We start from the raw sequence: 25,888 nt of genomic DNA, 5'->3' as shown, positions 1-25,888 counted from the left end.
TCCCTGTCCCCACCCTTCAGAGACATGCAACTGCATCTCTGCAGGAAACAACGTTCTGAAGGGCAGCGTCTTTTCAAGGAGCTGGTTATGGGGTGCCTTTATTTGTGCAAGAACATTCCACTCTAAACTGATAAAGATTTGATCAGTCAGGTTCTTCTGGTTTTGAGTGGATATAGGTATGTTGAGAAGCAGGACTGTGAAGTGCAGAGAACTGCCCTTATGAGTTTTGTTACTTTGCCCATTTTGTCATACTTTTTTCCCCACCAAATGACCATTATAGAAACATAGAATGGCTTGGGTTGGAAGAGACCTCAGAGATCATCTAGCTCTAACAACCCCACGTCACGGGCAGGGTTGCCAGCTGCTAGATCAAGCACTAGATCAGACTGCCCAGGGCCCCATCCAACCTGGCCTTAACACCTCCATGGGTGAGGCTATGCCAGTGGCTGCTTTGCTTTACAGTAAAAGAGAAGATGCACGAAAAGGGAGATTGTGTGTTGGTTCTAGAACCTTATTCTCTGTATTGCCAATATGTGGTCACGTAGTGAGAGGTATGGTGAGGCTGGAAGTTGTTTCTATAATTGAGATGAGAAAATGTAGGAATAGGGCTTATTAGATGACTAAAATGCAGGGAGGTTCTTAGAAAGCTTGATGTTTACTTGTCCAAAATAATTAACAAAAGTATTGCTCTGCTTTGAAAATGTTGTGAAAACCTGAAGCGAAATGAAAACAGAAGGATGGAGATCTTAGGAAATGGGGTCAGAATTTCATGTCAGTGGAGTACATCAGCCTTGGGCAGTTCAAATGAATGTGTTTGAAATGATGGGAATTGCAGAGGCTGAGGCCTCAGCACTTCATGGAAATTGAAGCCCCTTGAACACACAGAGCACACAAAGGTGTGCCACATGAAGAATGTTGGAATAGTTCCTGTTGAAACCATACACCTTTTCAGTAATGTAGATGTCCCAGGGTCTTGCACTGCTTTTTAAGTTGGTATGCATTATATACATAATGCAAAACTGGGTTTTACTTTTCTCTATTTCACATGTTAAAAATGGAAAGACTTGATATAAAACTGTGGTAAAAATGTCCAAGCACAGAATGGTGGGTCCCCAGGATTGCTGAAGTTGAACATCTTTAGAGGAACGGATTTTTTCTTCTTGATAAAGATGCTCAGAGACACGTTGGTAATTTGGACATTGATGTCCTAATGTGATTTTTCAACTTGCACAATTGAGAGAAAAAAAACCAGCACACCTCTCATTTCATTCTCTTTTTACTGATACCATTTTTGTTAATTTGTATGCCATGTTTTGAGTGTTTGAACTCATTAATGCTGTGTATTTTGGATAATTCTAGGTCTTTATTTGCGTATTATCTTATCAGTTAGCAGAAATATTGAGTTCTGTCCATTTAGAATGCTTGCTGAGTAATTGCGCTTAATAAGCTATTTTGGCTTCTTAATATTACCTGGTACTGTACACTTCCATAGCTACATATCAATAAATATTAAAATGCCAGCAGCCACCAGGCTCTTTTTAGTAAGATCTGCCAGAAATTTCCAAGTCCTTAACTCTCTCTAACCCTAGCAGCAAATAGCTCTCCAGACTATACAGACTGTCCACTGTGCTTCTACGGAAAAGAATGGTGTATAGGAATGGGTGCAGTCATTGGGTTTTGGTAAGAAAGAGCTGTGGAAACTAAAAATAGCTTGAATCTGTTTTCTTGTTTGTTAAAGCAAACATACAAACAAACCAGACTTTGTACTTTATAAACTGGACTTATGGAGACCAGAGAGTTTACAAGAACTTCAGCTTTGGTTGCAGTGTTATAAAACAGCTGAGCTGCTCTTTTGTTTAACTTGGACTGTTTGTTGAATTCTGGATGTTCTTCTGTCCCAAGGCCTGGCATCCCAGGCATCTTGTAATTAAACTCTGAACATATGGCAAAGATTCACCATAACAGGAGAAATTATACTGAAATTCCTTCTAATGGGACAGGTATAGTCCTGAAAGGCTCTTAAAGCAGATCACTGTCTGCCTTAACTTTCTTAACTTGCCCAAGGTAGGTACACTGAGAATCCATGAAGATGAGCAGAATAACATGAATTACTCTGATGAACTACTTAAAGTAGTAGTTATTCTTAAAAAAGTAGTAGGGTCACAGCATGCCACCTGCTGATTCTTTGTGTTTCAGCAGGTACTATGGAGAAGTAGGATGAGGGAGAATTTGAAGGAGGATAATGAGGTTTTAGCCAGTCATTTGATTGAGTTTCTTTTATGTGAGTGCTTAAGACATCTCTTGCAAATGAGCCATACTTTGCTTCATAGTTCACTTGAAAAAAATGCATGAGAAACAAGAAGGGTGGAGCTAAGTTTGGCAGGGTTTCCTGAATGAAAAAAAGTAGATCACAGTACTAGAGAAAGAGAGCTACTTCACACTCCCTGCTTTTGCCAAGTTCGCTGGCTTCAGAAACTGCCTGGGCAAACGAGTGAATGGACTGGGTGAGTTTGCTGATGATGCAGTGAGGAGGAATATGCAGTCATTAGAATACAAGAAGAAAGCCCGTAGCTGCATGTTCTGTAATGCGAGGCTGTATCTTAGAAAGGCACAAAATAGACGCTGTTTGAAAATGTGGCAGTGAAATGAGAGAGAAGGGTGATGCTGATTTACAAATTGTTGCTAAAGGGAAGGAAGGTAAGAAATGGAACGTGGAAATACCACTTTCTTGCTATGTTGAATTTGTCCTTTCAACCATCTTCCTTTAGCTATTGCAGTCTGTAACTTTTTTTTAGTTGCTGTGATTTTTTTTGCCTAAAATCTTGTTTTCCTGAGCAGCTTGTTTGTTGATCCTGTGATCAGTGATCCTGTGAAAGGCATATATGATCTCTGTAAGACCGCTTCTCAAAGAGAAGCCTACATTGTGTTGTTGCTCATCTCTCTGCTTCTGGCCCTTCCCAGTGAGCTTTGGGCTTCTTAAGTTGGTTTTGGAGAAACTTCAAGGAAACTTAACTGTTTAGAAGGTATGAAGCCTGTAATAGTTTTGATAAAATTATCAGTTGAATAGAGAGAAGTAAGTGTACTTGTGTCTGAGGTGATATTACAGTTCTCTAGCCATCTTGGAACAGCACGGCCAGTTGGCCAAAGCAATGGAAACATAGCTTGGAGCTTGTTGTAGCACCAAAACAGCACCAAAAGCAAAACTAGGGGATCTCAGTCAATGCAGTTGAGGTATCTGAGTCCATAAACTATAGCGGTATGCTAGGATTACCTCAGATTTTGTTTAATAAATCAAATTACCCAAACTCTAAATTGTCTGAAGAGGAGAAATAGGGAAGTGATAAGCTGAGTCGTATAAACAGAGAATTGAAGAAATGAAAAAAGTTTTTGTGTTTGGGGAAACATAGAAGTAAGCGTGGCCAAGTTTTAGAAATGAGCTCCCCCTCTTTCTCTTAATCGTCCTAACTACATAAGGACTCTTTGTAGAAATAAGTTCTATCTCTGTCCTGCAGAGATAGGGTTCAGGGTTGCTAAGAGAATGATGTAAAAATGTTTAGGTAATGGTTAACAATAACATAACCTCTCTCAATGAGGCCTTCAGATTACCATCTTTTTTATACCTGTTACGTTGATTAAATTGAAAAGGCTACACCTTTTTTCTTTCAGGAATTTCATTTAATTACGGCAAGGTTTCTCTACAACAGTCATATTGTACCATGGCTTTTAAACTATATTTTCAATTGACTTGTGGAACTTAAGCTAATTTCACATTTCAATAGATAGTTCAATTGTAGAATATACTTTTCCCTTTGTTCTTCAGTGCAAGCACTGGAGTGGAGAAATGGCTTATTTTGCAGGCAGTTTTCCCAAAGTACCCAGGACGGTGTGAAGTTTTGATGAATTTTGAAATGGGGGAAGTGTAGTGATGTTTTTGTTCTGTTTTCATATTTATGAAATTTGTTCTCAATTCACACTTGGAGTCCAAGGAATGCCTCAGTTTGACAGCATAGCTGTAGTCAAATGAGAAACCACAACAAACACTGTGTGCGCTAGTCTGAAAAGTAACAGATTTAGCCTTACAAAACCAAGGGTTATGCCAGTTCTTGCCAAAATGGAGCACATTACCTCATTGCCTTCAGTTGTAAATATCAGCAGTTGTACACAATTATCTTGAAGCAAACCCTCAGCTTGTTTGCAGACAAGCGGTAAAGGAGCAGAGGGAAATGTGGATGGGTGGGACTGTGTCTTTCCTTGAAACCAACTGGAGAGCATGACCTATTTTCTGTTCTTTGAAGCTGGGGCACCCAGAGGTATAAGCCAACTTTGAAGTGATCTGCATGCGTTGTAGCTTTCATTTAAATATCTGTGCTGTAATGAAATGGCTTCTTTTGTTTGCTTTCACTCCCACACAGTAATTAGACCATAGAAGAGTTGGATAAACGTGACTTCCACTTAAAACTGCTGCTATTAATAAAGTTGTGGTTGCCATTTTGTCAGATGTGCTGTATAATTGATGCTAATGAAAAACAGAGAGCTTTGGAGGAAAGCGTGGTGAATGTATACCTGAACTTGAGATGATGAATCACAAGATACTTATTTAATGCCTGTGACTATTCTGAGCTGTTTGTCACAATGTATATGCAGTATAGTCTCCTTTGCTAACATACCTGGAAAAGGATATCCTCTACCACAGAAAAAAATTCATCCCAGCTGCTAACTGTCTTAACTCCTGCAATGAGGCTACCAAGAGCCACCCTTCCTAGAACTTATGGTTAAAACAGAGGCTTCTCAGGATACGTCCATTCAGGCCTTCATCATCCAGTAGGTCTGTGGTATTTCATGCTGTAATTTTGAAGGTAGTTGCAATGTAGAGTGAGGAAAATACATGCTTCCTGCAAAACCACTTGCATATGATACTTCAGTCTAATACCAAAACAGATTCAGGGTTGTGATTTGATGATTAATCCTGTTTGAACGTGACTGAGTTGTATAAAAATAAATCCTACCAATTTCAAGATCTGCAAGCACTGCATCAGATATTATTTTGATTTGCTGGCTCATGGACTAACTATAACACTTTTAACTCAGATTCTAGACTTCTGCTTTGAAATTGCAAACAAAATCGGGCCTGTGTGTTCTTGTACCTCATGTCTATGTGGAGTGCAGATTCTTTTTGTCTCTAATGTTAGAGAAAGGACAGCATTAATTTCAGTGTTGTTCCTGTGGAATTAATTCAAGTGTGAGTGTGTGAAACTTGCTGTTAAAAATTCAGTGTTTTGTTCTTAATGGTAGCCAAACTAAAAAACAAAAAAAAAAAAAAACAAAAAAAACCCACCTTTAATAAGCTGTCTGTTTAATTAACTCACCTGCTGGTTTATATTGTTTCAGACATTTTGTGATGGTCTGAAAATGTCCAGAAATGCAGTTGGGTCAAACTCCTTGCTTGGGCTAGAACTGCGTTAACTGTGTACATGATTTATAGATGCAATCTGTGTGTATGAAGCTTTCAAGCTACCTCATCTCCTGTACCATAGCTTCCAGACTGGCGGGTCTTGATTTGTGCTGCAGTTAAATCATTGCTAAATGGTATCTCAGGCTTCTTCAGTTCATTATTTGTAGTCTTGAGGCAGTTTAAGGAAGCTAGCTGAGGATATTGGAAGAAGAACATTGAAAGCCTGTTAATGAATTTGAGAACGATCTTGCTATAGTGGTGTGGCCTTTAGTCATTAAAAATCAGTAGGGAGTAAAAACTTGGATTCAGGCTCCGTTCTCTTTCATTGACTGGAGGGAGAAACAAGAAAGAGGAGCTGTGCTGAGGCCTTTGAGATAGTGAGGCAGATGTTTGTGTGTAGCTGAAAAGGAAACAAAAATTACATGTGGGACATGTAATCTGGGATTTCCTAGTGCAAGGGAAGAAGATAACCTAAAAATGAGTGTTTCTTGAAGTTGATTGAAACTGGAAAGTAAATTGAAATTTCTCAATGTGAAGGAATTATTTCATTTCAACATTCCATTTCATTCCTTTGATGATTTAGACACTTAAAAATTTTATCTTTGAAAGAGATGACAAAATGTGTGGATGAATTCTTTACTTCCACTTATCACTGTCCACTTCTATTCCCTCACCCTCCTTTTTATTTTTTATTTTAGAACATCTTAATTCTTTCTGGCTGGTTCTCAAGAATACAAAGAGAAGAGGCTCTTCCAGTTTTGTTTCATGTGTGTGTGCTTGTGCTGTGAGGGAGACATGAGGGTTGGTCTGTAATTAAGGAAAATATCAACTGTAACTTCCTCTGCTTCAAAACACATTTTCTGTGTTGTTTTATTGTACTGTTAGCTGTGGTGCACAAGGAGAACCTGCAAAGCAACCAACAACTGCTGGTCCAGGCAGTTGAGGGTTCTTGGATGCTGGTCAACTAGTTTTGGTCAACTAATTGTCAGAGAAGCTGATTTTTGTAGTTCTAAGTTATCTGGAGGCAAGATTTCCAGTGGCTGCTGTTGCTGGAAACAGTCTCTTGTAGTTCAAAGTCTATATGAAGTTACATATTGGTGCTGTCTAGTCCTGTCACAAACTGTGTACGTATGTAGGTACAGTGTCTTGGTTTACACTTAGGGCATCTCAGGGCTGGTCTGTTCTGCACAGTTGTGTATTAAGCCATCTTTCTGACAGTATAGTGTGAGGCACATTCCTTGCTGCTTATGCTCTCTCTTCAACTTGTGCTGAGTGTTGTCATCTTCATGGTTGTGGGACCTTTGGTTTGTTTGTTTTGAACAGTGCTTATTATCTCTCAGCATTCTTCTGGTGTATCCAGAGAATAGCACTCCGCAAGAGGGAATAGCTCAGTCCTACTGAAAGAATTGAATACTGCTTCTCTATAAACATTTTCAAGAAAGTCGTGCATTGATTTCAAAACCACAACGTGTTCCTTCTAATAAAACTTGGCTGTGTCCACTTGGCATTTTGTTCTGAACCTGCCATGGGGGAGGGGGGTTGCCAATTTATTGATGGGAAGCAATGAGTCTTGTTCGTCAGTCCCAGGGAAGAGACTATTCAGTAAATGCTAGTTAGCTTGTTTCCTGTAGCCAACTCTATTTGCAGTCATATTCAGCTGGAAGATGGTACTTTGTTGTTCTATACCCGAATTTGTATGGGAGGGAAGATCTGCCAAATGTCTCCCTGTCACCCCAGGATAAGGCTGTGCTCTTATAGATGTTAATAAACCTTTTTGTGGGAGTATCTGAACTGACTTGCTTGTACTTAATTGATTTTTTTCCCTCTTGGTTGAACCTTGCTTGCACTAACTGTTGCTATGAACAGCTTCCAACTAACAAGCTCTCTGTCTGACCAGAGCCCCAGGTGAGATCGTAATAGGAGAAGGCAAGGAGCACAACTTGACCATAATGCACAGAACAAGAAGCATAGGCAAAAGCAGCAAACTCTAAACAATTTTGATGGTAGATAATTGTGAATGAAGGTATGCTGAATAGCGTGTTGATGGTTTGCTGGGGGAACCAGAATGTTATTGAAGTGCTTTGGTCAAAATTCTGCAGTTCATTCCAGTTGAAGCAGAATTTTAGCTTTGTTTTGAGGAGTGTACTGCTTTCAGATGTTGTGAGCCTCATAAAGATCAGAAATGGGGTGAAAAAAGCATCTTAATTTTCGCTCTCAGGGTTCTTCATGACTTGACGCTTACATCAAGGACAGATAGATTTCGCAAGCTTGGTCTACCTCCTTTTGAGAAGAAAAAGCTGATTGCAGTTTGTCAGTTTTGTCTGTCTTCAGTTGAAGGAGCAGCCTTCTGTCATTTGTGAGCTAGGAGTGAAGGCATAGCCAGGTTGTGTGTGTGTGTGGTGTATGTATTTGTATATGCTGGAGTTTTGTTTCCCTTCAAAAACCGGACAAACGTCTGAAATAGCGAGATCTGAGCCAAATAGGGCAAGGGAAAGAATGTAGGAAACTTTGCTAAATGCACAGCAAACAACATAGTCAAGGGGTTGCAGGCAAGGTGACAGAATAAAAAGTGTGGGGAAGAGGGCTGGGGGCTGCAACTGGGAGCTGTCTGGTTTCAGATGCTTGGTTCCAGTCAAAAATACCTGTCAGTGTGATGCTGGTGACTAGAAGGCAGAGGGAGAGGCAAAAGCTGTGCTCAAGGGACAGGCTTTGGCTGTGTGCCCCTCCTCAGTAAGTTAGCTTTCCATTCCTATTCCCCATCACTGCTAAAATAAGATATTATGTGTAAGATGAACTTGTTTTGAACTTAGGGGATTGTGAAACCTCAAGTGAGTTTCTTTTCCCCACCCTTTCCTTTGGCTTTAGCAAGAAGCTTGTATGCTATTGGAGGTGAAGATTATTTTGCCTTCTCTATTGCAGAAGTATGACACACATTTTGGACATCAGCTTCAGGACGATCTCTTTGGGTCTGTCAGAAGAGACTTCAGCAGAAAAGCAAAGAAGCTTTTAATGGTACATGAGTTAACTGTCCGCAAATAAAGAACAAGATATGGATGATAGAAAAACAGATGTTAGTAGAGAGGATTTATGGGGTTACAATGGGGAACCAGAAAGGGATGTACAGCCAAAGCTTTTGTTTTTTGGACTTATATAAGCTTCTACTGCATGGTCCTGGTAACCAGACTAACCCTAGCTTGTTTGTTGCTGTACTGTCAATGAGCTTTGTTTAGAAACTTGAAGGAGACAGTGTGATTCTAGCATCCAAACCTAAAGTTTCTGAAGCCTGCACGTTTCCTGTTTTAGTGACTGGGAGATCTGGGAGAGAATCCCAGTAGTACCTGTGGGGCATGTAGCCCTTTAGTCCTACACACCAGTTGTCTTTCCAACAGAAGCTGACACGTCAGGCAGCTTTCAATGTTTCAGCGTTGCCATTTAGTCCATTTAAACAGTTTGCCCTTTAGGAAAATAACAGGAATGTTTCCCCTAAGCTTGGAGTGTTTCAGAGATGCTTTGTTCAGACCACTTGCTGCTTTGGTGAACATTGTTTTCAAAATCGGAAGCATCAGCAAATATTTCATTATTAAACAACGGGTTTTTTTTTTTATTTTTTTTGTAAAGGTGGATGTTAGGAAAACAGATGAGTGGAACTGATCTGCGCTGAATGCCAGGCTGTACTCTGTGTGCTGACTGGGGGGGAATGCACTTGCTGGCTTGCTAAATTGAGATAATGCTCTGCATGGTGACGGTAAGAAAAACAATTAGAGCTGTCAGATTCTTTGCTGACGTGTGCATTGTCACATGGGGAGATGGCTTGTTTGGTGCCAGTAAATCTGAACTGGTCAACTCTCAGCAAGATACGAAGTTAATTAATAAAGTTCCTTACAGTTGGGCTTGGAATGTGAGGTCTGTTTATTTGTGAATACAGCTTAACCAGGAATAAACAACAGAGGTTCCTGGTGGGGCCTCCTAGGTGTTTTCTCATTCACTGCTGTATTGCAGGCAGATAAAAGACTCTCTCCCACACATTTATTGGGGCATTTAATTGGCTTTACCTGCCTGAAGAGTTCCTGTGTTTCTGTGGACTCTGGTAGCACTTGTGGGGATTGTAGTTTTCTTTGAAGTATGCCACTCTGTATGGGAAAATGTTTATTTAAACTCTTGACCCGTTAGGATTTTTTCAGGTGCTTAGTAAGATAACAGAATAAACTTCTGTATGCACTGCTATTCTTGAAAGTGATCACATTTTCATTGAGGAATTGTACAAGCACATTTGAAATCTGTCCCAAACACTTGGACGTTTGTTTCTTTTGTTGTGAATGAGTAATTCTGGACAGGGATTTTGGTGTGCTGCTGGACCCACTTTTCAGCACAGTTTAGTGCTTCTGCACTAAAACTTGTCATGCTTTGAGGTGCGTGGCTGCTGAATGTCACTGCTTGTCAGAGGATGATCAGGAAGGCTTCTGGACAGCACATCAATACAGCCGGCAGCTGTAGGAAGGGAAAATAAGCTTTCTGTTATTTCTGAAGGGAAATAAGCTTTCTGTTATAGCCTGGGGGGCTGCACCAGAGCATCTTTTTCATGCAGAAAGGGATGCTGACTTCACTGGGAGAAAGCAGTTCTGATTAGACTGTAAAATGACCTGGGTTAAGTGTTTGCCTCCAAGTGCAACTCTGTTCAATCCATCAGCATCATGAGATTCCATTTTCATTGTGTAACCCAAGCGTGCTCATCTTTATTAATGGCCTCCAAACAACTTTCCAATTTCTTGTTTTCTATTTCTATGTCGTCCATTCCTCTGGTACCTAACTCTTCAAAAGTATTATTGTTAGTCATTTCATTTTATCCATATGGAATGAACTGATTGCATGAGCATCCTTTACTACATTGTCATGGTTTATTTTTTTCTAGACCTGCTTAAATAACCCAGCTTTCTCTTTAGTTTTCTTATTAAATAAAGAAATAAATATAGGGTTGCTGGTGCTGATGTTTTCTTTTTAATTTTTATTTTTCATTTGGAAGGATTTTGTTTATTTTTAGTAGACCATTGTACTTGGAGTTGTTACTCTGAAAGTTATGAAACTCCTTGGATTTAGCCAGAAACTGTCTTGTGAGCCATGGTTTAGTGGATCGTGTTATGCAGGAGAAATGCAAAAAGAAAACCTAGGATAAATTTAAGCCACGGCATATCTTAACAGAACCAGCACAGGGTTGGTGGGAGCAGAAGCACCTAGGCAGTATTTTTCCCACTGTACTTGCTTGCTCTGGAGAGAGAAAGTAGCAGTCCTTTTCTGCTTGCTTTTCTTCCTGGATTTTTCTGTATTGGTGCTCCGTGTTGGTGCCAGGAGCCTTCAGCTACTTCTGTATGGAGACCAAGGTTGGACTGTCAAGGACAGCTGTAATTATAAAGGTTTCCTCTGTGTTTTGTTATGCCACCACCTGCTAAGAATTGCACCCTGACACTGATAACATCTCTAACTGGTCCTGTGAGGCATCCAGGCAATATAGAAAGGAAGGGGGCATTGCTTACTGGAAACAGTAATGGATTTACTTTGGAGTAGTTCATTTGATGCTCATTCTCCTAGTGTTCTTTTTGTAATAAAGTATTAGGAAATAAACTGTAATTAAATTTCTGGTAAGCCTCAAAGAACATCGTGGGTAGAGATCACCAAAGCACAAGATGCTGGTTCTCCGTTAGTAGGTTAAAGACAGGAGACTAGAGACTGTGTACCTCTTTTACCCAATAGATACTAACCTGTACTTATTCACTTCTTAAATTGGTATTGCCTCCCTATAAACATCACTTTTTTCTTTCTCCTAGCTCCTGAGAAAAGACCACTGCTTTATCACTGCTGTAGCTGCAAGCATGACTTGACTGAGTTGCATTCATGGCTCTTGGATGATCTGGTGAACCATGGAGCTCAAAGTATGGGTGGATGGAGTTCAGAGAATTGTCTGTGGAGTCACCGAAGTCACAACATGTCAGGAAGTTGTAATAGCCCTTGCCCAGGCTATTGGTAAGTACCTCTGTCATCTGGATGTCTCAGGCTTGAGTGAAGCCTTTTTATGAAGCTGAACTGAGGGTGGTGGGGTTGCACTGTGTCCAAAGAGAGCATGAAATTGCAAAGCACAATGGGATAATTTCATAGTGTCTTAGAAGGCAATGTAAACTGGCAGCATTTTGTTTTTATCATAATTATTAATAATAATATTTAACCCACTAGAGAGGTTAGAAAACAAGAAAAACGCCTTGAAAGCCATACGCTTTATTACAGCACAGATTTGTTCTGTGAATTACTATATGCTGCTGTTTGTCATTGTAATTATAGCCTGGACTAAGGAAAGTGCTGAACTGTCTGTTTTGAATACCAAAGCAGAAAAAGCAGTACAGAACAATTAGTTGGTTTTCGCAAGCTAGTGATGTTAATTGAAATTGCACATTTTGTAGGGGATCTGTAGCTATATCAGGCATAGCATAGATCAGTAAAATAGGTCCTTCAAACAGCTCCATCTTCTTTGTCCTACATTCCATGTGACTCCTTAGTAATGAAAGGGTAAGGTGAAGTCTGTTCAGTGTTAGCTATTTACTGAACATTTATACAAAACCGAAACAATCATCTTTCAAGCTCTAGTGCAAGGAAGAACAGTTTTGTTAGTTCTGTCTTCAGTCTTCTCAGATCTTTCTTGGTGGCTGAGAGCATGTTGAATAAGCCTCAGCCTCATCCCTTCCATATTTCCTGCGCTCAATCTTGTGCTTTGCTAAAATTTTATAATCAGCTTTACGTACTATTTAAAGTTACTCACTAAAATGTACATGTTACCTAAAATTAAACCAGTAATTTAAGGGCTAGCTTTCACATTTTTTAGTATTCCATAGATCTTTGCAAGATGGCATTACCAGTCTGACTCAATTGCAAAATAATAACCTAAGAATAAGAACTTAGAGCTATGAATATCAACTAGATATTCTACCTATAAGCACGAAGGCAATTTGTCTGAATTTGTGATGTTTACTTACCCAGATGGGTACTTCTAATCATCGTTTTTGTATATTTTGATCTGATGCAGTAGAAGACTCAGATTTGTGTATTTCGTCTTGCTGCAATTGAACACAATACTAGCGTATGTATATCTGAGTGTATCAGATACTTTTAAAAGGTTAAGATGTGTTAAAAGGTGGTGTGTCTCTAAAATCATATATCCAATGTTAGCTTTAAGAGTGCTTACTGTTAGTATTGCAAATTTTCATTTAATGCTAATAGGTTTACAAATCGCTTCTTTCCATGTCTTCATTTCTGCTTTTTTTTTTTTTAAGGATGTTACTTTAGCATAATTCTTTTGTACTGATGATTAAGAAGTATGATTTATTTTTAAAAAAGAAAACAGTACTTGGGGCAGACTTTTCTGTTCTTTACCTTGCTTTTGGTACCTCTTTCGTCCCATTTCTTTTTTTTTCCTCGTCCAGAATGAAAAATGTCAAGTCTCCAATTCTAGATGGCTCTCTCGTGCTTTCCCTGTGTAATTTCTTTGTTTTACTTCTCTATCCTAAGTTATTGGCCTGAGTTCTGAAAAGACTCCATCAGTTTCGGAAACAGTTTTTGTCAATTCAGCAAACTTCCTTTTCTGTAACGTGTCACTTGGGGCATGCAACTCTGTTCCCATGTGCAGATGAAATTCAGTTTCAGCCTGAGCCAAATTAAGATAATCCAAGGTCATACAACTTGGAAACTCTTTTCTGAGGCAAATATCCTCTCTAGAAAACACCTAGAATGTCTGTGCTCCAGCTTCTCAGTAGGGCTGCTTGGACATTAAACACCAATATATTACACCTCCGTGTCTTTGGCAGATAGGGTTTTCCCAACCCTCCTGTCAGGCCATTCATCAGAAAAGCAACCATATGTCTGCTCCTTTGATTTGGCTTTATGTACCAGCTTACCAGGAATAATTGTCACTCAGATTTAGATGGCAAGCTATTAAAATGTATCCTGTTAGCTCCCACCTGACGTTCGATGGTGGAAAGTAGCCAGCCTCAGTTGGCTTCCTCCTTGGTTGGCTCTGATCTTATTTTCCACTTTGCAGTCTGGCTCCTTCATCAGTCGCATAGTTTAGTAGGACTCAGTGTTATTTTGTCTGTCTGTTGGTCTGTCTGCAAAGTTTTTCAGATGCTCCTTGTGTTTTATTTTCTTAAAATATTTTCCTGAGTTCTTAATTAAACAATACAACCCCCATCCCTCTAACAGGACAGCCTTCTTCCTTGAACCTGGAATATGAACTGTAGTAGATATATTATTTGTGTTGAAGCGCAGATTGGGAATATCTGCAAATTAGTTTATTTTACAACTGTATCCACTGAATAAAGCAAAAGGCGGGGGAACTTGTCAGTACTCTTTGAAAACATCTGCTTCTCGTGGACAAACTAAATCTGCCTCCATTCTAGAAATAAGAAAAATAAAGCTTTACAGTGTATTTTTAAAAGAGGGAAATTGAAAAAAACATCTATCATAGAATGATTTGTGTTTGAAAGATACCTCTGTAGATGATCTGATCCTACCCACTACCCAAAGCAAGGTCACCCAGAGCGAGTAGTCCAGGATCCTATACAGTTGGGTTTTGTTTTTTGCCAAGGATGGCAAATGACAACTCCACAACTTCTCTGGGCAGCCTGTCCCAGGATTTGGTTGCCCTCATAGTAGGAGAGTTTTTGTTTGTTTGATTGCTTTTTTTCTTATGCTTATGTGGAGTTCCTTGTATTTTAAGGAATCTCCTTTTTTTGATCTACCTACCAACCTGATCGTATGCTGATCCATTTCTCCTGGTCTCCTACTGTGATGAAGGTTTCCAACTCTTTACCTTTCTCTCTCTTTTTAGAAAATTTGGTGGTGTGGGTAGGTGCTGCAAAGATGGGATGTTTTAGCAGAACAAATACAGCAAATCATGCTGGGCTGTGCCCCCTTGTACGAGATCCTGTCCCGTAGCCAGTCTGTAGCCTGATCCTTTGGCAGCAGATAGGAGTTCTGTCACTTAACTTGCCTGTGTAATGCTCCTTGACCTACTCCTTACAGATTGGTGTGTATCACTTACTTTTTTGGTGGAAGTGCCTATATGTCTCTTCTTTGAGGCTGATGGACATCACTCACGTTGTTGCTTCTCACGTTACTATTCCTTCCCCTTTTGCCCTTCTCTTTATCCTTGAAGAACAGCAGATGATTCTACTCCAGTGATGATTCTAACTCCTGTTTTTATCAGATTAGTTTTTCAGTTTCCATTTTGCTTGTAGCTAAAGGTTAAATCTCGTTTTAATTTACAGAGAAATCATAGAAAATTGTCTCTTTTGGTGATCTCAGCAAAGCTGGTTTAAAACAAACAAAAAAAGCACGTTGTATATATTTTGTATGTATTTTAATGAGGAAGAGAGTAACAACAATCAGATATAATTTTTGATACTTATAATGGATTGTGTCTCAAAGCTAGAAGTGGCTGAAGGGAGGAGCTCTGGAATCTGTTCAAGACGTAGGACTGTAAAGTTTCAGGTTTCCAGAGAGTGAGATCACCTCCCACTGCTATCTTGAAGAGCACTTGATATTACCTTTTATGACTTCTATCCAGGACCGCTGTATTTTTTTTTAACGTTAAATTGCTTTCACATTATGAAGTGAGATGAAAATTTGACCTTATAAAACAGGAGAAAAGGTCGTTTCCTCATGAGAAACAAAGCCCTCACCAAAGTATAGAAGTATATGTTCCACAGCACACAAAATGGAGAGCTGTGATTTTTGTTTAAAAACATACTTTAGCCAGAAGAAATGAACTAGGTACTTTTTTTGTTGTATCCATGGCCATCTATTTTTAAAAAGTGCATTTGATAGCAAGCTCTGCCTGTTTTTCCTGTACGTTCTTTGAAATTGTGAGCTAGCTGTGTTGGCTGGTCATGTAAAGAAATACAGTTTAACAGCAGCAACTTTTGCTAGTTGTTTTCCATTCAGATCTTAGTAATAAAAAATGCCTCAAAGTGGTGAGATGATGAATAGTGCAGTCACAAATACACTTGCTCTTTTTCTTCAGAAGTAGTGGTCTTCCAGTTCCAGACCCGTGAGGCTTTTTTGCTGTGTGTCTTATGATTTCTTTCTCCTTGGGAGAATGAAGTATGTCTTCTGTAGCCCAGATGACATTTGGTCCCTAGAAAGATGGGAGGGGTGAAGCTTGGATTTCTAACTGAAATGCAGTTTGTTTTCTGTCCTCCTCATAATTTTTTCTTTTTGGAAAATAATTAAAAAAATAAATAGTAGAACTGCTTTAAGTAGCTCTGTGGGTCTTGGTTTTCTGTCTGTAGCACAATATCAGGAGAATAAGAGCAGTGCTGAACAAGAAGTACAGCTGTCTCCTCAAAACCAAACAAATGCCATTGTCAACTTTTTGGGTTTTGGTGCAATTGAGTATTTTCCCTCAAAGATGAATGGCATGAGTTTTTGAAAATAGAGTGAAGATTAGTTCATACTGTTTTAACCGTGTGGTATAGCATTGTAGGGCTCAGCCAGAGTTGTGTCTGGAAAAGTCACGCTGCCGCAGCGTCGTCTGTTTTCACATTCATCCCTTCTTCCAAATAATGTTTCCACATTCATCCCTTCAAGGCAAGAAAACACCCAGGGTTTTAGTCTGAGAGAGTGTGAGGAACAAAAAGGATGTGGAAGATTGGCTTAGTATTGGGATGCACTGTCAGTGAGAGCTGCAGAGAACTTCTGCTAAAGCAAGTGCCAGTGCTGGCTGTCGTACACTGCGAGAGAAAAGAATCTGAGGCTGAGCTGAATTGTACAGTGAGCCTGAGGAGGATTTGAAGAAGGGAACAATATTTATTGTGTAGAAGCTGAAGTTTTCAAATATCAAACTAATCATGAGGATAAACATGAGTTATTTTTGACCCCAGCATTTAATTCTCTATTGTTTCAAGTAGCAACATCAACAGGGGTAATAGGAAGTAGCTGTGTACAGTGGGGATCCTGTGGTTCAATCATAGGAACGTTAGGGTTTTCTAGTTAAAATAACAGTGCCTGAAGGCAGAGTGGCTCAGTGGGATGATTTTTTGTCACCTCTGCTGACAGGGTCTGTCTGTGGCAGTGGCATGCCTGGCTGAGACCTGCACTGCTTTATCTGCCTTGCTGGTCTTGCTGCTGGGCTGCTTCCCCAGCTTGGCCCGTGTTGCTTTACCTATTTAGGCAATGGGTCTAACGTGGGGGCATTACTGCAGAGTGCTTGGATGAAAGGCAGCTGAAAAGATGCACTGACTGCAAGTGCTTTGTTTTGTCAGATTGCAATCAAAGCTGGTGTATCTCTTTGAAGAGGAAGGTTAATAGTAAAAAAAACAGTGGCGTCAGGCCTGATAAGGACATGTAAACACATTGCCAACACAGCTGGCCTGAGTGAACCAGGCAGACCGCCCTTGCAGCCATTAGATTTGAGCCTATCTCTTCCTGTGAGTTTGTTTTTCTGGCACTGGATTACTGCTTTGATTTTAAATGACTTCTAAGGTATGGATACCCATAAATGCAAAACGGGGGACGAGTTAAGAAATGTGAGTAACACAAACTCTGTAACCTCAATTTTAATCATTCTTGGGTATGAGTTCTGAGGCAGCAAGAACAGTTTTTCTAAAAAGTTGCTATGGATGTTAAGTACAGTGATGAATGAAATGTCAGTTTCGTATTTCAGAGATACTGAGCTGAAATCATATTGGGTTTATTAAAATTGTCCTCCCTGAAAGGAGGCTGTGGTGAGGTTGGGGCTAGTCTCTTCTCCCTGGTAACTCGTAATAGGATGAGAGATAATGGTGTGAAGTTGTGCTGGCAGACAACTGGGTTGGACATTGGGAAGAATTTCTTCTCAGAAAGAGCAGTGATGCTTTGGAACAGGCTGCCCAGGGAAGTAGTAAAGTAACTGTCTGTGAAGGTGTTTGAGAAGCGTGTAAATGTGGCACTGTGGGACATGGCTTAGTGGGTGTGGTGGTTATGTGCTGATGACTGGACTTCACGATCTTAGTGGTATTTTCCAAGCCTAATGGTTCTGTGACTGTATGAAACAGCATAGTGCCTGTCCCTGAAATGCTTTGCGTGCGGAGCATCGTGCTCTGTGTCACAAAGAGAAGGGGTGAATCATTTCTGTCCAGAAAAGCAGTATAGATGGCCACTCAAGATAGTGTCCTGCCAGAAGTGGCACATGAGGTACATTGCTCCTGCTGCTTCCCTTTTCATTTCATTTTGATTTTTGGCTGCAGAAGGATCACTCGTTTACTCTTTCAGCTGCAAAATACCAATGTCTATAGAGATGCCCTAGGTGAATAATAGTTACATGTTCTACTATCTTTATGGAGCATAATTAAAATGTCTACCCCTTGAGAGTCTAAAAAAAAATAAAGCTCAATTACATAGTTCCTGTATTTCAGTACTTTAATCACAGTTCATTTTAATGGAATCTGTGTTTAAATTACCAAATTAGCTCAATCCCAAACTTAAGACTACTTCTGCAGTGCATGTGTTGAGCATTCAGATCCTCGGTGTTTGATGGCAAAGGAGCAGTGGCTGAGCCAGGATCCTGGCTGCAGGAAGCTCTTGGATGTCTCACTGAGCAAGTGATGCCCAGTAGTGTTGGGAAGATGCATTCAAGCCGTTGTGCACAGGGTCACTGCAGGCTGTCAGAGTTCTGGAGTCAGCGTTTCCTCTTTTGACCTCTTTCTCCCTTTCAAAATGAAAAGGTTGTTTTGAAGACGTTTCTGTATTAACCTGTGATGAGAGTGTGTGATTGAGTCACTTTAGGTGTAAACCCCAACCTGTTATCCATGATACTAAACCTGTGTGCAGATGCAGGCTGCTGTATGTATGTAAATATAGACATACTGAAGTTACAGCTTGTAAGACATGAATTTTGCAAAGCAGATATGAATTCTTGATTATTTTTTTGGGTGTTAATGCTATATGGTGCATGTCAGGTTCAGTGGAACAGCTCAGAGCATTTGTGAGAAGCTGGCCAGCAAATGGAGGAAAGCACAGAATACAGCACTGAGCTGACTGGATTATTTCCTGTACCATTCTCTTTGGTACAATGATTTTAAATAATCTGGTACATTTTAATGGTGTGTGTTCTTCAAAAAAAAAAGGGGGAAAAAAGTGTTTTCTGAAGTAAAGGTTCCACTAGCAAGGCATATGCTTATTGCTTTGGCAGCTCATTGAATTGACTGTTCCACTGCTCATCTAGCTGTACCTGAAAATATTTTGTAAACTGCATGAAATGAAATGTATTAAATACACAGCTTGGAAAAACACCATATGGCTTAATGAACGTCACAGATTGCTCATATGGGGCGCATACATAAAACAAACAAGTTCAGCTTTTAAACAAGATCTGTATGAATGAGGACTGAGTTCTGCAAGGTGCTGGATAAACACAAGTTATTTCAGAAGGCTTTTGGACCACAAATGAGGAGCAGCAGCGTGCAGGCACTGAGCTGTTCCTTGCCAGCCATCAGGGCAGCCTGCTCTCTCCATGCTAATGGTAGCACATCTCAAACAGCAGTTTGTTATACGGGTGTCTGTGTTCTTAAATGTTCTGTCATTAGTTTTGAATCAGCACGCTTGCCCTTTAATTTGTGAATGAATCCCCTCTAATGCGAGCTAACATCACAGTTGTGGGTGTCCAGGTATTGTTGAACTGTGTCATAAATAGCCTGGATGCAGTAATCCTAGGTAATGATCTCGGCCGAGGACAGCTTTGTTTTAGACTGGTGCTGCGCTCCAGGTGTGGCTGCTGAACTGTGTAAATATTACTTCTACAAAATGCTTTCCTTTATGTGGCTTTGAGCACTGAGTTCATTATTTGAGGACTGCATGTTGATTTGGAGCCCTAATCTAAATTGGAAAGTTCTTGGCAAGCGCTTTGCTTAATTCCTTATTTCATTTTTGGTTGAGATTGTTAGTTTTATTCCCCTCCCCCTTTTCTTTTTTGCCTCCTGTTACGTTTCTTTTAAGTAGTGCATTTAATAGCATAGTGAATAGAGCTTGCATGCTGATCACTCCATGAGTGGTACTCCTGTTTACAATTTTAAGACTTCTTTGAACCTGGCTGCTTCTGACACAACAGCGTTAGTAGCATTACCATCATTACAGGATGAAAGCTGAAAGCTTTTAAGCTTAACAAAATAGAGTGGTAAAATACAACCTTTGTCCTGGCTTCTGTAGTGCACTTTTACTTTGTTTTTCTTCTCCTGATTTTATTGTTAGCGTGCTGTGGTGAGCAGCACTGGCTTTATTCTTCCTCTAACAACACCGATGCCTACTGCAGACTATAAATCTTCACGGATCAATGAACAGTACTGTGGGTCAGCAGAAATCTCTGAGTTTGTATCCTGGCATAGTGAATTTGTTTTTGAAGTACTCCATTATAGTCAACTTTTAAATCTGTTTTTGAGCATTGGTCGAATGCCTTACTAGGCTGGAAGACTTGCATTTTCCCCAGTACTTACCTGGGATCGTGTGTTTGTAAGGCATTATGCGGTTGGATGAAGTTCCCATGCTGCTTGCTGTGTTTTGCTGACTTCTCTCAGTGAGATTTTTGTGCAAAGTCGAAGCCCTCACTCCTAAGCGAGAAGTGAGTGCAGGTGCTTTGGTCCCCGGGTGCCCAGCAGCCCGTCCCCCCACCTCACAAACGACTGTCAGTTTAAGGGTTTCTTTGCTGATGTAAATTGCCGCTGAAATAGCGATCTGGCGCAGAAGCGGACGTAGGTATAGCATTAAAACAGATAACGGTGTTTTTGAGGTTAATAGTAATTGCGGAACTGCTGAGAAATCTACTGGGACAACGCACCCTTTGAAAGCAGTTGACTTTCCCACATCTCCTGAGCGATGCGGTGGGTCAGGTGGATTCCCCTTGAGGACGGGAGCTTTGAGGCCGGCGCCCTTATCCGGCGGCGCCCCCTGGCGCTCGGTGACGGCTCTGTGCTTTGTCCCGCAGGGCGCACCGGGCGCTACACGCTCATCGAGAAGTGGCGGGACACCGAGCGGCACCTGGCACCGCACGAGAACCCCATCGTGTCGCTCAACAAGTGGGGACAGTACGCCAGCGACGTGCAGCTCATCCTGCGCCGCACCGGGCCCTCCCTGAGCGAGCGGCCCACCTCGGACAGCGTGGCTCGCATCCCTGAGAGGACGTTGTACCGGCAGAGCCTGCCGCCGCTGGCCAAGCTGCGGCCCCAGAATGACAAAGCCATGAAGAGGAGGGAGCCCAAGAGGAAGTCCCTGACCTTCACCGGCGGGGCGAAAGGGCTGATGGACATCTTCGGGAAAAGCAAGGAGTCCGAGTTCAAGCAGAAGGTGCTCAACAACTGCAAAACGACGGCGGATGAGCTGAAGAAACTGATTCACCTCCAGACGGAGAAGCTGCAGTGCATTGAGAAGCAGCTGGAGTCCAACGAGGCTGAGATCCGCTACTGGGAGCAGAAGTACAATGCCAGCCTGGAGGAGGAGATCCTCAAGCTGGAGCAGAAGATCAAGAGAAACGAAGTCGAGATCGAAGAGGAGGAGTTCTGGGAAAATGAGCTGCAGATCGAGCAGGAAAATGAGAAACAGCTGAAGGAGCAGTTGCAGGAGATGAGGCAGCGCATCCTGGAGTGCGAGGGCAAGCTGAAGGACTACATGTCCCAGATCCACAACATGGAGAGCGGCCTCGAGGCGGAGAAGTTGCAGCGGGAGGTGCAGGAATCCAAAGTCAATGAGGAAGAGGTGAAAGAAAAGATCGAGAAGGTGAAAGGTGAAATCGATATTCAGGGCCAGCAGAGTCTCAGGCTGGAAAATGGCATCAAAGCAGTAGAAAGATCTTTGGGCCAAGCTACCAAGCGGTTACAGGTAAGAGCAACCTTCTTATCCGTAGTTAAAGAGCAGCCAAAGATGTAATTGTCACGAATTTTTGAGGTGATCAAAAAAGCGTAAGAAGCTTGCAGTGGTGAACTTGAACAAAGGAAAGAAAACGTTGCTCCCACTTTCAGATTGCTCTTCAGACTTCTCTTGAAGAACAGGTGATTAGAATTGCACCTGTCACACACAACCTCTCCCTATTTGTATGCAGGCTCTATTTCTTAATTAAGGAGAGGAAGGTTGACTCACCCTCCATGTCTCACCAAAATAAAAATGTAGGGACACTCACTAAAAGGAGCTACCTGTGGTCATGCTGCCTGGGTAGCTTGCCCATTGCTTGTGTGGCCAAATAGGCAAAGCCCCTCCTGTCTGTCGAGTACCACAGGAAGGGAAAGAAAAATGATATTCTGAGGCTGTCATTCTGTCATCTATTGGAGCTGTAGGTACTGCATATCATGTCAGAGTCACAGAGCATGCAGCAAGAGCCTGAATGGTAATCTTCTGTACTTGTGAAGTTGGTGAATGAGCTGGATTAGACCTCAGCATACAAAACACTTGCAGATTGGACAGTTCTTTCCACAAGAATTTAGGCTCTATGTAGAAAATCCAAAGAACAGGAAGAGGAAGGAAATACTCTTTTTAGGAACAGAAGAACTAAATGAGCTGTCCAAGTGGTGCTGGACACTTCTGGCAGAGGCAGGAAAACTGCTTGTTCAAAAAGCTATAAAAGTAGACCACCAGTAACCCTTAATAAGTGATAGTGAGTGATGACCTGCTTTCTAAATTACAAGAGTTAAAATACCTTTCAACTCTTTCATTTGCATTTGCTTTTAAAAATAAGACACTCCCTCATTGAAATGAGGAGCAGCATTTTGCCCAGCTGCAAATAGGGTCCTGAAGTGCTGCTTTGTGCTTGCTTCTGCTCAGCATATGTTTTCTCTTTCTTTGCAGGACAGGGAACAAGAACTAGAGCAACTGACTAAGGAGCTGCGGCAGGTCAACCTCCAACAGTTTATCCAGCAAACAGGAACGAAGGTCACAGTGCTGCCAGCAGACCCTGTTGAGGTGGAGGCCCCACCTGTGGAGCTTGAGAGAGGTGCAGCACTCAGTGGTTTGGGTGGGTGGGAGAAGGGGATAGCATCGTGTACCCACTGCGTTAATACCAGCATTTGCACGTCAAGTGAATGCTGTGCTTGCAAAGAAGCTAGCAAAATATTGAGAGCATGGTGTCAAATATGTCTCTTAATCCCAACAGGTTAGCAAGCTATAAATTAAACAGTGCACTGGTAACTTATCTCTCAGTGTGGCACAGGCAGAAACTTAGCTGCTGTGGCTCAGCATCTGCTGTGTTATATTTTACCTCTTGGTCTGCTTGCAGGACACATTTGTTACAGCATTCTTTTCAGCCATAAACTTTCAAACCAAAAGTCATAGGGTAGGGAGGTGGGAAGAGAAGATCGGGTAACCAGGCCTTAAACATCGCTATTTGAAGAGTATGAAGTTTGTCATTTAAGTGGGCAGGAGGCTTTGAGTTATATATAGGTACAAGCTCCTTCTGCACACTACTGCATAAATGCACTGCGTGTATCTATGTGTGTGTTCCTCGTGGGGGAGTAATTACACTGAGCAGATACAGCTCTCTATTTTGAAACGAGTAGGAAGCGTGCACCTCAGATCTCATCACTTCCAATTCAGGCATTTGAATTGTTTGTTGTATGTAGTACTGGTTTATTTTCTAAGCCACACTGACTGGCAGGAAGAAGGGAGGTGTTCTGCAACATTACCTTTGATGATGACTTTTCTAACTGTCCTCTTTCCTGTGCAGAGCTGACATTTCAGTCGGGGTCATTGAAGCGCCCTGGATCATCGAGGCAGCTCCCCAGTAACCTTCGGATTCTGCAGAATCCCCTGTCGTCTGGTTTTAACCCGGAGGGCATTTATGTATGACAGTATATACCTCTAGGAGAGGACCTAGCAAGGTACCCTGGACAAGACACACTTTTCTTTTATTCTGCCAATGATCAACGGAAGAAGCTTTTTTTCTTCTTTTTTTTTTTCAGTTAAGCCACCCTATTTTTTGTGTCGTCTTCCTTGAACACACTACTTGGAGCCATAGCTTGTGCACTGATGCTGAAGAGACGGAGGAACTGTCTCGATTCATAATTGGCAATGGTGAAGTTGCTGTCACACACCTCGAGCGCAAAACCAAATGAAGGTTTTTGCGACTTCAGAAGCATTTGGGAAAGTATTATTCCATGTATAGGCATAAATAACAGACTGATGGGGAAGGAAACCATGTATGCAACTGATCTGAGGTTTAATTTATTCCTTTTAATCAATGGACGTGTGAATGTTGACCTTTTATATGTTTTATTTTTTAACTTGTGAATAATCGTGTATGGTTGTACATCAGTCTGACAAGGTGACTTTAATTTGCATGCACAAACATCCACCGTTCGATCAAGTGCAGCACCTTGCAGTGCAGAGAGTTGTGTTGTGTGCTGAACCTCTTCAATGGTTTCTCACCACTGACTGTGTTCATTTCTGTTGTGGGCCGCATGTCACGCTCCCTCCGTTGCTACCTTTCAAGGCTTGAAAAGTGAGTTTGTGGGATTTACTTGCTGTTGAGTCTGCCTTGAGCGAAGCACCTAGTGTTCAAAAGACTTATGGAATTGAAACCTTAGCTTGGTAAGAATATTTCCAGCATATGATTGAGGATGCACTAGTTAGATAATATTTTATTATATAGAATGTATATTTGAAATATTTTGCCACATTGTATATGCCTTTTGAGAAAAGAACAATGTAAGAAGCTGTCTTCATATATCTTACCAAAAGAGAGTAAGACGCTTTCACTGTGTGTGACTTTGTACTTTGTTTCTGCCAGTAGTCATTACAGTGTCCTTGTTTTGCAGTAAATCATGCCGTTGGAGGAGAAAAAACAAAACAACACCAATGAGCCTCCTCTCCCAGCCTTCCAGAGTTTACCCAAGTTTTATGGAGGGAAGAAACCTGGCAGAGTCCCATGAAGTCGATAGCAGAGCTACTGACCTGAGCGGAGCTAGGCCAATTTCATTCCAGGTCCCCAGTGTAAAATGGCAGACTTGAACCCCTTTGAAAATGTACTGTTGCTCAGTCACTTTCAGAACGTGAAGTATACAGACAGAAAATTGAAAGATCTCGTAGCTAGCTGTTTTTTTTTTTTTTAACAAACCAACAGAGAGATAACGTTTTATCTTAATGTTACTCTAACGCAGTCAAAGCTGGGTTTAGACAAAATGGCTTTTGCTCAGAAAGATAGTGCCAGGTAGCATGTCGGGTATGGGGCTTGAAATTGGATTGGCAGCGTGCACACCAAGTTTGCAGAGTAAGTTACTGGCATCAGTGGGACACCTGATATACGATAGTGGGCTACAGCCTCGTGGATGAGGCAGAGAATGGAAGGACCTTACCTAGTTGCATTTGGATTTCCTGTTCTAACAGCAGCTCAAACTGCTTTGAGGTTACCGTGACGTTAGAGGGTGTCACAGTGCTGTCACAGCAGAATTTAAGATTTAAGTTAAGAGTCCCCAGAGCACAGAAACGAAGAGAAACCATAGAGTTCAGTCAGTGACAGAATGACTCCCATTGTCTTTGGTAGGGCCAGGATTTTACCACTGCTAGGAAACTCCAAGCTTTTTAGCCATAGAAAATTTTTAATTCCTAGCGTCCTCTTGTGTTGATTTACTGATGTGCAGATAAATGTTCATTTCAGTTTCTTTTTTTTTTTTTTTTAATAAGAGCTTCCTAGTCATACAGGCAAACAGAAGCTTTATAAGACATAGGAGAAGATGAAGGACTCTTGAGTGTTCAATGCATTTTTATTTTCCACTTATTAATGGCATCATATATTCTAAAAATGCTGCTGTACTTAGACTAACAGCAACAGATAAGGCTGTGAATATATAAAGGATCTTTCCAAACAGACTCTGAATTTTTACTGTTTAAATTATCAGGTCTTCTTTTTTCCTTGTGAGTAAACTGGAAAATGAGATGTTCCTATCCAAGGAACCTTCACAGTGCTCACAATTTTACTGCTAGTTTATCACAATTCTGTGCTCATGTTTACTGTGCCCATAACTTCATTTGTATTAAAAAAGAGAATATGTGTATATATATATATATTAAAAAAAATGTAAAATATACATAGTTTCTGGACAATATCTGTCCAAGGTACTTGAGCGTATATGCCTTACATTCTGGGTTCAATTTACAGAAAAAAATGGCCCTCTCCAGTGAATATCTTGCATCTTTGGCACCTCCTCTTGACACCAGAGAACTGAGGCACTCAGCACCTTGTAAAGTCTGGCCCAAATTATGCTGCACGGAGACAGGGGGAAACACAAGGAAAAGGTGTTGCAATCTTAGCCTTGTACTGAGATGAAGCAGTTTAAGGCCGATGAGCATACGTACCACTTAATGATTTTGTCAGACTTCAAGTGACTGGTCCATCTCCCACACATATCAGCTGGAGCTGAACTGGGCCCTTGGATCCTAAAACAAGTT

The 25,888-nt window shown here is 41.1% G+C and overlaps 1 protein-coding gene across 1 annotated transcript in view; it reads left to right on the top strand.

Moving 5' to 3' along the window:
• RASSF8 (Ras association domain family member 8) overlaps positions 1–24,542 on the top strand; it is a 74,259-nt gene extending 49,717 nt beyond the window's left edge. Inside the window, exons 3-6 of the mRNA XM_065742479.1 lie at positions 11,272–11,467; positions 20,445–21,334; positions 22,295–22,439; positions 23,169–24,542. Coding sequence (XP_065598551.1) covers positions 11,365–11,467; positions 20,445–21,334; positions 22,295–22,439; positions 23,169–23,290 — 1,260 coding nt within the window. The 5' untranslated portion in view covers positions 11,272–11,364 and the 3' untranslated portion in view covers positions 23,291–24,542. The remainder of the gene's footprint in view (positions 1–11,271; positions 11,468–20,444; positions 21,335–22,294; positions 22,440–23,168) is intronic.
• Positions 24,543–25,888: the final 1,346 nt, after the last annotated feature.

Source organism: Cyrtonyx montezumae, unplaced genomic scaffold (assembly GCF_038088225.1).
Source record: "Cyrtonyx montezumae isolate F1298 unplaced genomic scaffold, pur_monq_1.0 scaffold_3, whole genome shotgun sequence".
NCBI classification, from domain to species: Eukaryota; Metazoa; Chordata; class Aves; order Galliformes; family Odontophoridae; genus Cyrtonyx; species Cyrtonyx montezumae.
This window is presented reverse-complemented; position numbering and strand designations above follow the sequence as displayed.